Below are 14040 nucleotides of genomic sequence, written 5' to 3'. Positions count from 1 at the left end.
TTACACATTACATTTACAGTTGGGAACCCCAGTGTGCACAGTTGCAACACTCACACTATAGAAACTCCTTTATATTTACAAATAGTTTATTAATACATTTGGCACAGTCTCAAACATCCCAAATCAGTAAGGTAGATGAGAGATACTACAGAATATACATCTGCACACTCATATACTCACACCATCCCTTGTAGAACAACCTGAAATGTTAGTCATCATCTTCCTCATCACCAGTGGCCATCATTCTGACACCTCCCTGGGACTACATCTCCTTCTTCCTATCACCCCTAGGCTGGGATGTCACTTTTATAATATGTTGTGCTGATGCCACTATGTTTGATGCATATACAGTAGGGGATTTCCTTATTTGTATTTCCTCACCTTACTAATGTATCTTTTTTTCTAGAGGTTAGTATATCAGTGATCTGAACTTAGTGTTATATACATTAATTCATTACCATGGCCCTTCTGTGGTTAGGATCTGTGGACGTAGCTCATGTACCTGTTATATACGTCAATTCATTGCCATGACACTCAAGCGGTTGGATCATGTATCTGTGGCCAGAACTTCTCTTTAAACACTCTATTTTCAGCTTCCCAATACTTAAATTTTGAACAGATAAACAGCCAATGGAAATCCTAGAAATCCTGTCTGTTCAAAAGTCATAGGCCCTAAGTCTTATGCTGACTTGATGAAGCTAATGTCTTACAGGATACAGACCTGTAGGTTCCTTGCATTACTACTGAATATAATAAAGGCAAGCTAGCCCACTGGACTACAATGAGCAACTTAAAGCTTCAGTGAAGAAATAATTGTTATTTTAACTATACACAAGAAGCTTACAATATACAGCTAAAGTCAAGCGCCTTTCCCAGTCTTCTCTAAAGTGCACACTTTGAACCCTTCCTGAATTTTAGCTCTGCTAACAAACACAGCTTCCACCTCCTGTATATCCAGTTTAGGTATTGAGCTGCCTGCTTCAGTAAGTCAACAGAGCCCATTTACATCTGTCCCATCAGGAGCAATACATGCTAATAATCTGCAGGGTGACACTTGACCCATACTGGAATTTGGAAATACTTGACACTGGGAATGATCATCAGCATTTTACTAATGAAACATTGTTACATTGTAGCAAATCGCCGCTCTTCCTTCAACTTTGAATGCCTCCGCAGACAAAGCAGTCAAGATGAGATACCTCTCTCTCCTACTTTCCACCACCGCACTGCTTTACCACTGCATTTAATGCAACAACAGGTAATTAAAAAATCTTCATTAACTGGTGTTGAATTAGACCAATTTAGCAAGGATCTTGTACCTCCTGGCTTCATGACTGTTTGAAAGCCCACTGGTCAGCTCTGTACTTTGCCTGTGTACCTTGACTTACTTCCAAACAGCTGTGTACCTCACTGTCTTTGCTGTAGTTGCCAGAAACAAGGCCTTCTAAAGCTGTACCTTCAGAAATGACAGCTTCAGATATTGTAGATGATCTGACACCAACCAACAGAAATATTATTGGGGATGCCATAAAAATATGATGCTCCCAACCACTCTAAATGCCCACAGATTAAGGAATATCCTCAGGTACTTGGTCTTTTAGCCACTCTATTAATAGCACTGCTGTTCCTCAGGCTTTTTAATACAAGAGTATATTGGCACAACTGCTAGTTATATGGTTATCCTACAGCTGATGCCCTTTCAAAGCCTTCCTCTGCAGCCACACTACCATCTATTTTACAAGCACTGCACTTTGCCATGCCCAGGTTTACTTTTCATCTTTTCTTTGAGAGAAGTTCAACTGGTCTTTTTTTCATGCAGTCTGAGATCTTGACAGCTGTTTCATTTTTTAAATATATAAGCTTAGTCCCTTCAGGCCTATCAAATAGGGATCAAGAGTAGTTAAAAATGACTAAACTGTACTGGTGTCTATACACTGGAATATAGAGTAATAGGTGGTCACTATAATGTATGACGATGGTGGAGTCTATATTTGGAATAATGAAAACATTTTACAGCACTAGCAATATATTCGATATATACTAATAACCCTCACCACAGCTCCCTCCTTATACCGTATCCATGTGCATGAATCAGCTATCACTTACTGCTTTCATTGGTGTTTACTTTCTCATATGCCATTTGATTTAAACTACATACTTTGTTCTGTGACATGTTGAACTTTACTACGTTCTATGATTTCTAGATCAACATTCAAATAGAATGAAATTGTTTGCTGTTGTATCATGGGACAAATTTTCAGCAGTGTTAGTCCCCTTTACACTGCTCTGATTGTATGGTGGATGGCCCAGAGGGTTTGCTGGAGCCAGAGCAGCTCTTAGACTGAACTGTATCATGCCATGTAGGCAGGCCGCAGGCAGACAGAAAATACAAGGAGCTTAAAGCCAATTTAAAGTTTAAAACCAGATTCTTCCTCACTTGTTCCTGCAGGAAGGGAGGGGCAAAGATCAGGGACTATAGTCTGTTTGCCTTACTTGCTGAATATTAGGGCTGTCAATCGCAGTTAACTCATGCGATTAACACAAAAAAAATTGTGATTATAAAAAAATTAATCATGATTAATCACAGTTTTAATCGCATTGTTAAAAATAGAATAGTAATTGAAATTTATAAAATATTTTGGATGTTTTTCTACATTTTTATATATATTGTATTATATGTTAACTGAAATCAGTGTATTTTTATTATAAATATTTGCACTGTAAAAATGATAAACAAAAGAAATAGTATTTTTCAATTCACCTCATACAAGTACTGTAGTGCAATCTGTTGTGAAAATGCAACTTACAAATGTAGATTTGTTTTGTTATATAACTGCACTCAAAAACAAAACAATTTAAAACTTCAGCACCTACAAGTCCATTCAGTCCTATTTCTTTTTCAGCCAATCACTAAGAGACGAACAAGTATGTTTCTGTTTACAGAAGCTAATGCTGCCCTCTTCTTATTTACAATGTCACCAGAAAGTGAGAACAGGCATTATAGCTGTAGCTGGCATTATCAGGTATTCACGTGCCAGATATGCTAAACAGAAGTCTTAAAGAGCAACACTCTACTGCAGAAACTACAGAACCTGAACCACCGAAAAGGAAAAACAACCTTCTGCTGGTGGTATCTGACTCAGATGATGAAAATGAACATGCGTTGGTCTGTTCTGCTTTGAATTGTTATCAGGCAGAACCCATCATCGGCATGGACACTTGTCCTCTGGAATGGTAGTTGAAGCATGAAGGGACATATGAATCTTGAGTGCATCTGGCACGTAAATATCTTGCAATGCTGGTACAACAGTGCCATGTGAACGCCTGTTCTCTCTTTTTCAGGTGATGTTGTAAACAAGAAGTGGGCAGCATTATCTCCTGCAAACATAAACAAACTTGTTCATTTGAGCAATTCGCTGAACAAGAAGTAGGACTAAGTGGACTTGCAGCCTCTAAAATTTTACATTTTATTTTTGAATGTAGTGGGGTTTTTTGTAGATAATTCTTCATTTGTAAGTTCAGCTTTCATGATAGAATGATTGCACTATAGTACTTGTATGAGGTGAATTGAAAAATACTTTCTTTTGTTTTTTTACAATGCAAATACTTGTAATCAAAAATAAATGTAAATTGAGTACTGTACACTTTGTATTCTGTGTTGTATTTGAAAATGTAGAAAACATCCAAAATTATTTAAACAGTATTCTCTTCATGTTTAACAGTGCGATTAATCACAATTAATATTTTTAATCGCTTGACAGCCCTACTGAATATATTTTATTAAGCAAATATTCAGTCACAGTGTATCAAACAGGGTTTGGTCAATCAAAGATTCACTAGATAGATACTTGCCTATGTTGACGATTAATTTATTTCAGTTCCTCCCCATCTTTTATATTGTCAAGTATCAAATATATAAAATGTCACTTCTCATAGCTGTCTAAATAATTAGATTGGATTTGAAATGAGGAATAAGCCTGACTACAGGATTGTTTGAGGTATGCTAACTCGTGTCTTATCTTTACTTCCCTTTACCAGGTCATGGCAGTTGCAGGTCTGGATTCCAGTAAAGCTCACAAACATTCACCAAGTCGTTCAACACGTTCCTGGGCCACCCCACCAGCTACCCCACCCAACCGGGACCGTACTCCATATTATACACCTCTAATCCAAGTTGACAGGGCTGAATCTACAGAGCAGATGAATGGCAGCCTGCCTTCTCTGAATAGGAGCTCCTGGTATACAGATGACCCTGATATTTCCTACCGAACATTCACACCAGCCAATCTAACTGTACCTAATGACTTTAGACATAAACATAGTGACAAACAGAGAAGTGCAGACAGTTTGGTAGAAGCGGTAAGTACTGAATAATTCCTGAAGTAGCTAAGCGTGTCTATTCAGTTTTGTGTTAATTTTACTATACACTTGGCAGAAGACCACACATTGGATTGTAGTTAATCCACATATTTCACTAGAAATACTGTATTTCAAATTCAAAATTCCCAAAAAGTCTTTAGGCAAGGTAGAGGAAAAGAAGGTATGGACCAGCTCCTCAGCTACTGTAAATCAAAGCTCCACTGAATCCCCACCTGAGGCCTTGGTCATAGCATGAGTGACAGAGAGAGAACATGTTGACAACTTGGTCCCAGGAACTAATGTATTAAAGTATAAAACAAAGAGGGGAATGAAAATTGGGAGCACTTCAAAAATATGACTTAAAACAAGATTTCACTGTTGGCTAAATACTAAGAATTAGACACTGCACTGCCATAATGGCTTAGCGAAAAGGAATGGCACAAGGCACCTGTCTTCCTGGTGATTTCATGCAAGGTCCAAAGTCATCAAAGTCCTTGCATTAACTTGTTAACCTGAACACAAGGATTGTGCAAAGATATGGAAGGGGTGAGCTGATAGGGCATGCCCATTGCACTTCCAGCAAATGGCACAGTAGTTTCTTTGCATGTATTCTCGGGAATATAATGAATTAGTAAGCGTTTTTTGTTTATTTATAAAGCTTTAAAAAGAAACAATACTATGGAGGGTGCTGACAATGACCATTATTATTACTCTCCCAACTGTAAAATGTTATTGAACATCCTTATCAGTTTAGCTAAGTAGCATGTATCATGCTCACGAATATAATTTTCAGTCTCCTTATCTCCAACATCAGTTTCCTTCCACAGCTGTGAACTAGATACAACGTAATTGTCATCTACAGAAAACATTTTAGCTGAAGTTTTATTATATACTTGCTTTAAGTTTTGTTGCCTAGTGTGGCTTCAAGCAGAATTCTTCCTTAAATTTTATTATAGTAAACCAGTTTCTAGTGTATGTTTATCAAGGGCTTCATTCATTTTAAACCTCCTATAAAAGAACTGAATGTCATGCATTGTCAGTGACATCCTTACTATGTTCGTAAAACCCTCTTTGGGGTCATTTGACTATTGCAAACACAAGTTAATTACATGTAAGATTTTGTTCTGGTTGCCCTAGTGACTTCAGCTCATAGAATCTCTTGGGCTTTGTACCTAAGCTACCCAGGAGAAACGTGAAGCATGCTGTGTATTTATTTATAACCTGCTCTTCATTCTAAACATTGGATCCACATTTATCTTATTTCTTTTTCAGGTACTTATATCTGAAGGCCTAGGGCGGTATGCAAAGGACCCTAAATTTGTTTCAGCTACTAAACATGAGATTGCTGATGCTTGTGACATGACTATTGATGAGATGGAAAGCGCAGCAAGTAACCTTCTCAATGGAAATATTAGCAATGGGACCAATGGGGATATGTTCCCCATTTTAAGCAGGCAAGATTATGAACTTCAAGACTTTGGTCCTGGTTATAGTGATGAAGAACCAGACACTAGTAGATATGAAGAAGACTTAGCTGATGAAATGATATGCATTACAACCTTATAGTATTTAGCAAGAAACAAATAAATAATTTTTAATAACAGAAAAAGTGCCTCATAGTTCAAAGATGATAGGCACTAGTTGGAATGAATAACTAATCAAGCTTTGTACAAGTGATGTCACACCTCAAGGAAGCCATAATTTATTTATCAGGAAGTGTCTCCAGGTTGTTGAAATGTGATCACAGCTGTAGTACGTCAAGTCCTTTACCACAGAATCTTCATTTCCTCAGTAGGAATAGAGTTATGTAAAACCAAGCTGATTCTGAAGATCCCATTTCCAGAGGACTAGAGGAGAGTTCTGAGGTGTAATATCTTGCCTGTCTTTCAAACTTGTGCTGCTGTCATTCATAGTGAAGCAAGAGTTTCTGAATGAAAAATGTGTGTAGGTCTAGCACAAAAATATGTGGTGAAGACCACTGTGTGAGACAGGTGATGGCAATCAAAAGTGTCATTACCTCAGCATTCAATGACATATCAAACGTTCACTGCATTCAGCATATCCGTTCTAACATGGTTTTCAAACTTGCCTCCTGATTTATTTTTCTTAATGCTCTTCAAAAATATGTCAAACTCTACCTACCAGAAATCATTGGAAAAAAGAACCTAAAAACATTTCTGTCATATGTAACATTAGTTTACATAGGAAAATATCATTCAGATAGTCTGTTTTATGACTATCATGTTAAGGGCAAATTATACTGGAATAATTGCATTCTTACTAATGCACTTGCAACCAGGTTAAAGTAGAATTAGTTAAGATAGTTTGTTAAAAATTATATAGTAGAAATTACTGTAAATGAATTGTAATATACAATCATTTGTATTTGTAAAGAGATGTTCTATATTTTGTAATTATTGTACCGTAATTGAACTGCAGCAATATTTATGAAACCTAATTATTGTAATTCTCCGCAGAATTCTAGATATAAGTATTTTTACTTGGAATATATAGAGCTATAGGATAAATATTTAACTAGAGTCCCCACTCAATGTAAATCACTTTTTGGGTAAAGTGTCAGGTTTAGAGAAACTTGACGATATTCAGATTTTATAAAATATTTTGAATCAATAAGAATTTCTCTTTACATAAGGGATGCACAGATGTCTATTTTCAGTCTTATATTCAGAAAGTTAAAAGAATGGAAGTGATCTGCTAACATTTTTGACTGACAATAAGCTGTGATCTTTTTATTATAAATATCCTCAAAGTATAGATAAATACTAGGTCATTTTTTTCAATTAGTTAAGCCTTCATTGATCTTGAGACATTTATAATTTTATCACAACTAAACTGACCAAGTAGCCTAATTCTATATTTGGAATGTGGGGCAGAACAAATTTTGCACGTGGATGAAAATGTCTTAATTCCAATCCTGTATACTAATTATTCTGCTCATAATAAAAAACAAGATAAAAGGACTCTCCAACAGAACCAATCAGGTTCCCGATATGTAAAAATACTACTTTACTGCCTCTCCTCTTTTGCTGTTCTATAGGCAGATTATATCCTTTAGAGGATTTATTTTTATGCAATTTAAAGAGGACTTAGGTTTTGTTCACAATGCAGTAAAACCCTGATATGAATTCCTGATACAAATACAATTTTTGGGGGAAATGTCAAAATCTTCTATTTTATTAACACTGAATAAAATTGACTTGCACTGCCAAGTTACCTTATCAGGGTTTACCTGTACTTAACAACATAGGTAGCAATTCAGTTCACATTTTTAAAATGTGACATATAAAACATGTCAATAAACATTTTGTACATAATGAAAGTTTGCTATGGATACCTTACAGACCTCTTCTTGAATCATTCTTATTTCAAATGCCAGGATAATAACTTAAGGGTTTGTAAATTATTTCTTGATCTACATCATTTTGTATTAAAGCAAATGCAAAATGTTCTTCAGAATAAAACCGTGTAATAATTTTATTATACTTGGGGCTCCTTTGTCTAACACTTTCAACCAGTGTAATCTCCAAAAGTTAAGCTCTTACTGCAGCATTCGGCGTATCGGTGGTCTTCCGTTTGGAAAATGCACTCCTAAGAATTATGCTATTCTAGCCTAAACTTTTTATGAATCATTGATCTGAAGTATATAAAACATGCATTTAAAGCTGAGAAGGCATTTTGTGTGTAAAAGGGCAGTAATATCAGGCCCCAAGCAAAGAATTTTTTAAAAAGTAACCTATAACAAATAGGAAAATTTTCCTAAAAGCCCCTATAGGCTGTGTCAGACTAACTCCTACATATATGCCACCTTCTTCCAGAATGTGCTTGGTTAGGTTGTTTAGTCTCAGTTACAGAACACTTTGGAAGTCACAAGAATAAAGTTTCCGTATCAAATGAGATCACTGTAAAATTACTGTGGTTCAGATTCTCGGAGAGGTGTATGATGATGAAGCTCCACAGATTTTGTTGCACCTCCACTCCCCGCTCTGAAAAATCAGCTCCTTGAAGGTGTCTGAGGTTGGATGCTGAAAATCACTTGTCACCTTAGAAACTCAACCTAAATTTCTTCACTACAGTGACTCCTGCTAACATATTCCAAATTCTGTAGATACTGGACATGTCATGTTTATAACTATAAGGTCCCAGCCCTCCGACATATTCTTCCCAGGTGGAACCCCATGCTTGCACAAAGTTACGCTGTCTTCACTGGGATGCTACAAACACACACTTTTTTTATATGATTAGTGTCTACCCCTGACTATTCTGATTAGACAGCCTCTTCTTAGGGCAGAGTTACTATTTTGCATGAAAACAGAGGTTTTTTAAAAACTGTAAGAAAAATCTGGCTACAGCATACCAGATATTCAATCTTTTTTTAAAAAAATATGAGAATATATTAGGATACATAAAAAATCCTTTCTGCTCAGTTATGGCACTGTAAGAGTGAAATAGTTTCTCTATATATTAAAATCTTGCTAATTAGATTAGATAACTCACTAAGTAAATATAGGAAATATGCAGGTAACCTTAACTATTCATTTAAGCAAACTTGGCAGGTTTTGGGAGGAGGTGTGTGTGTGTCTGTGTGCGTGCGTGCATAATGGCTCTAGACATTAATAAAACATTATATAGTTTCCAGTCATCAATGCACAGTCAGTCCAAACACAGGCAAATATGAACAATGTAATCTAGTATTTCAACAGTATCTTCTGGGAGCCTGGAGGATAGAGGCCTAGAAAGTGGTATCATCCTCATAATCTGAGAGAACTTTTCATTTTAAGTTTATTTTTTAAATAAGATGCATAAATGCATTTCTGTTTCTGAAATGACGATAGGTACAATTACATTAGGTCTATTATAAATGTGTAGTACAATCTGACCCATCAGGTTTGATAGCGGCATGCTTCAATTATAGTTATACATCTCTTGTTAGCAGCTCAGCTGAAACCACACCTTTGCAAGCAGGCTTTAGACTATAAAGGCTTTACATGAAAACTCAGGCTGTAGAAACACCTGCCTGGGTTTTTTTTCCTCAAGAGACTAACAAAATACAGCTTTACACATACTGCTAATTTTCTTCTGTTTTTGAAAGCGATTTCCACACAGAAGAAAACATGAAATAAGAATATTTATACAAAATGCTGTTTTGACCAATTTTCATTTGTTTAACCCTTTTTGTTATGCTGAAAATTTGTGCATGAATAATATGGTTTGCCAAGGACCTCAACCTGTGTCTGAGACACTTATTTCCATGGCAATGATGGTAATGGCTCTAGCAAGATTCAACAGATGGCTTAGGTGGGACAACAAAAAGAATGAACAATGCCTACACAGCACAGCGTTACAATGAAAATGCTGGCTATGTTTAATGACATCAAAGTTCTCAACTCAAGTAGTTTTTGTTGTAACTAAGTGCCTTAGCCCATGGAAGGCTCTTAAGGCAGGATTCGTCTGCTTATTTGGGAGGGTCCATAAATTATGTAACACATATTTTGGTGATTTTTTTCCCCAAGAGCTACCCATCTCTCTTCGTAACACTGAAACAAATACTGTCATACAAAATTAAGGCCCCACCCAGGCAGCTACATCATTTATGGAAAGCCCCTTTAAAAGAAAATATGTAAGTAGATGGGGCTGACGACGTTACTCAAATACACACCGTAGCAAAAAAAGCATTTATCATATAAAAAGTCAGAGCCAGATTCTCTGGATCAGCCAAGCTCAGAGTAAACAAGGCATAGAGGAGTAAAGTGCCTTTAATAAATCTTTATGCTTTCCCGGTGCTGGCACTGCTAGGTATCAGCCCAGTCCCCAGAATATGTTAAAGCGTATTAAACCATTAGCCCCCAGCAGCCATTACAGCAGCCTGGGACGTGTTGAAGCTGAGGACCAACTAACAGCAGCAGCAGCCACGGGGGGGTGGGTGATACAGGAATCACTTAGTGTGACTCTGCACCACCCTTAGGATTCCCATAGGTAGGCAAAATTCTCATTGGCCGAATCACTGCCTTTAAGGCTACTTTGCAACAAAGGAATGCCACAAAGCAGCCCTGCATTCTGAAGCATTGAGGTCTAAATCAATAAAGCAACTAGAGTAGCATGACCATGAAAATACGGTAAGGCTAAAGGATTGACCAAATATTGCAATGTACATGTATTTGTGGGTACAGGAAAAAATGTATTTGAGGACTTGTTTTTAATTATGTGATTGACCATTACAGTAATGTGTATATATATAAAAAGCACAATTGCAGCTGTGTATGCAAAATTTACTCTGCCATTTCCTGACCTTTTAAATGTTCTACTATGATACCACAGCATTCACTTAATGAAGTATAGGATGCGTATATGGTTATAAGTTATATCACACTGTAGCTAGGGTATGCGCTGCAATAATATAAACAATTCCTATGCCAAAAATGTGACCCTGGTTTACTATACTATTAAGCATCACGTATAAGGACTTCCACCACTATGCAGCCTTTCAAAACTGCTCCCCACATCAATTGCACACTGCTGTGGCAAGTGTGGCCGATACATATTATTATTTGTAATGGTATGGTATTGCTTAGTCTAAATGCCAGACAAAGTCAACACTCTGCATTTTTTACTTGAAAATTTTGACTGCAATAGTACCAAGTGAAAATATTACACAATAAAAGGCACAGCGTATATAAGGCTCATCCTACACACAGCTGCCCGCCCCACAGGGTTGCATCAGATAGGTTGACTTATAAACAGAGTAGATAGTCTAACACCTAATACAATGTTATTGCTCTTCTCCTACCAACAGTATGCATCATACAGAAAGGGTTTACCTGTCTCATTATGGAAGAGTGTTCAGTGCTGTCATCTTCTCTCTTCAGTTTCATTGTTTAAGTTTTATGCAATTGCTCTAACACAGCATGCCTTTCCCTCGGTTAATTATAGGGCTCCACCAGTGCTTTGCAGCAGCACCAGGAAAGAATATCTGCCTAGAACATCCAAAGTTCTTCCTTTAGCCAACTTTTGAGTCAGCAGGTTTTTTTGTACAACCTGCTTAAACTGTAAAATTCCATTTTTCTGGAGTAAATTAGTCTGCTGTTCATTGAAGACTCAAGCAAGCTTTAAAGTTACTTATTTACAGTGGTAAGAACTGTATTTACTGTACTTTCATCAATTTCCAATGTCTGCTGTCTGCTAAGCTAGTGTGAGCATTTTCTCCTTCGGCGTTTAATAATCATGTTTGTCCTTTACATGTTGGTAATAGTCCCTGGCTTAAGATAATACTGTCTTTCACGATGTCTCTGCCATAGGAGCACTAGCTTTATTATTTGACATTTACTTGCTCAGCAATTATATTTGTAGGATTTCTTTTAGTTCACAAACTATTTAATAAATCCACATTCTTTTGCTATTGATGTTTTAGGTCTTTTTTAAAACTAGCACAGGAATCCTAGAAATGACCTCACCACACATTAAGTGGGTAGGGGCCATTGTCTGGCTTGTAGGAAAAGATGTGTGGTACCTTTTAAGGGCTAGATAGCTAGAGAGCTGCAGCAGCTTCAGACCAGATCAGTTTGAGGATATTAACCCATTTCCCGCTCTCCCGCAGGTGACTGGAAGAAAGGGTAGACTATTTAGATCCATGTTGGTGCTATAAAAGCCCTCTTTTACTTGGGCCAGGTGGTGCAACACTCCTCCTCCCTGCCCCCACAAGATAGCAGTTAAACACCAGGTTTTGTCATGATACCTGTGGGTATTACTTGCTCCTTTCTCGGGCGGGGCTGGGAAGGAATTTTTTCCTTCATCTCCAGATTGGTCAGGGTGAGGGTTTTTTTTTGCCTTCCCCACAGTGTATTGGGGGATCAGTTGTACCAAGTGAAAATGGGGGGTTAGGCTATGATGTCACAGCTCAGTATGGGAAAGATGTCCAGTGCGGATCCTCGATTGGGAAGGTCCATGGTGCTCCTTGGTAAAGGTTTTAAAGGAGGGGAAATGGGGGTAAGATGGGGTTTCAGGATTCTTATGACGGGTATGGCAAGGAGTCAACTCTCCCACCAACCCTCATTCAAGTGGGAGGGGGTCATGAGGTTCCAAAAGCAGATTGGCTGTGGACCAGGAGAAGTAAAGGGGAAGAGATGACAGAAACTCCCCCTTGCCGCCAGCATATGTAAATGATTATGGAATTACCTGCACTGTACACTTTTATCTGCCGGGTACTCCCTGACGTTTGGGAATGAACTTGCAGCCTAACTAAACCACCTCTGGTGTCTCCACTCCTCCTTCTGGCATATCCAGACAACAGACTATTTCTATATGGGAACTTAATTATGAACGCTAAATGTTTTAACCTTATTCTGTGAACTAATATTAGTTGTGCTCCGCAGCCTTTCTCACCTGAATCTATATGCTGTTTTAGTTGTGACATGTTCCCATTTCTAAATAGCTTATTTTATGAAAATAGACAATGGAGAAATCTGCTACAGAAACTTGTCTATTAAACCATGACTATGATTCAGATGGTTAGCAAGTTAAAACAGCATAATAGTAAAACTTGCACAGGAGTTTAATTGTCACAACGACAGATTATGCAAGGATTATGCACATTGCCTTGTTTACATTAAACATCATGCAGATTTAAAAAGAATCAAAGTATAAGACAAGATTTAAATGACTTTTAAAAAAAATGCACAAGCTATAGAGCTGAGGCTGAATGGCAAAAATTCCAATTCAGATTTGTAGGAGTAAGGCGTGCAGGTGCAGGTGCAGGCTAGAATAAAGCTTATTTCCCTCGCTCCTCTGCTACTAGTGGTGGGGAAAAGAAAGATTGTGATTTCCGTCCTGTTTCTACTTCATTCACTATTCCATTCTATGGGGATTTCCATATTACCTTGCAACAACTCATCACAATGCAGAGGCCTGTACTTCCTCTGAACTTTAATGATATCTGAAAAGCTATTAGAACACACTCAAGAAAGGGCCACTGATGGATATCTGTCAAGGATTTTTCTCAGCAAACATCCAGAACAAAGTCTGGCCATTAGGCAAATGTTATCAAAGCAGTAGAGCCAAGATGTATCCATTCTTTCTTAAAGTAAATGAGCCAAGATGGTCAAGTTAACTGAACAGGGGCAGATAAATCTATCTGATATGGTAAAAGATCTCTCTAGACAGCAGGTAATTAAAAAAAAAATAAACCAAGTTTACCCTTTAGTAACAATCCAGGCCTTAAAGTATGTTCCATCATTTACAGTTGTGCAATCACCTTTCATGGCCCCCTTAAACATACAGTAGTGAAACAAGGCACGTTTCCATTTTGCATTACGCAACCAAAACAAATTAAGTTATTCACTGACTTTTATTAAGTTAAATACAAAGAACATGAAGAGTTTGTCACCACTATAGAGATTTTAAATCATCAGCTTTTTCTGTTTTTATAGAGGCTATTAAGCCAAACTGTATATCAAATATGGATATCTTTTTAATCTGATTATACCATTACCCGAATACTATACATATGCATTTAAGTTTTAAAGTCAACTCATCCTTAACAATGGAGCTGTGATCAGTACCTCCACAATACATTACCCACGTTACTATAAATGATTACGTAAACACCAATAAATGAAGTTGACATTGATAGCTATGTTGAAATTACCTGGGGTCTGACAGAGCTACTGT

At 37.3% G+C, this 14040-nt stretch overlaps 2 protein-coding genes across 15 annotated transcripts in view; one reads left to right on the top strand and one right to left on the bottom strand.

Moving 5' to 3' along the window:
* Positions 1 to 7840, top strand: part of CACNA1D (calcium voltage-gated channel subunit alpha1 D) — a 313335-nt gene extending 305495 nt beyond the window's left edge. For 8 of the 9 annotated variants that reach the window (XM_050960583.1, XM_050960577.1, XM_050960575.1 and 5 more), the window contains 3 exons: positions 1137 to 1258; positions 4039 to 4359; positions 5632 to 7840. In XM_050960583.1, the coding sequence (XP_050816540.1) occupies positions 1137 to 1258; positions 4039 to 4359; positions 5632 to 5925 (737 nt within the window). In that variant the 3' untranslated portion in view covers positions 5926 to 7840. Of the gene's footprint in view, positions 1 to 1136; positions 1259 to 4038; positions 4360 to 5631 lie in introns of those variants that run through there. The other variant, XM_050960580.1, reaches the window with a different exon arrangement.
* Positions 1 to 14040, bottom strand: part of CHDH (choline dehydrogenase) — a 133583-nt gene that overhangs the window by 93436 nt on the left and 26107 nt on the right. The window lies entirely within an intron of this gene.

This window comes from Gopherus flavomarginatus, chromosome 6 (assembly GCF_025201925.1).
Source record: "Gopherus flavomarginatus isolate rGopFla2 chromosome 6, rGopFla2.mat.asm, whole genome shotgun sequence".
In the NCBI taxonomy this organism is placed as follows: Eukaryota; Metazoa; Chordata; order Testudines; family Testudinidae; genus Gopherus; species Gopherus flavomarginatus.
The sequence above is the reverse complement of the archived record's forward strand: the minus strand, read 5'-3'. Positions and strand labels throughout refer to the sequence as shown.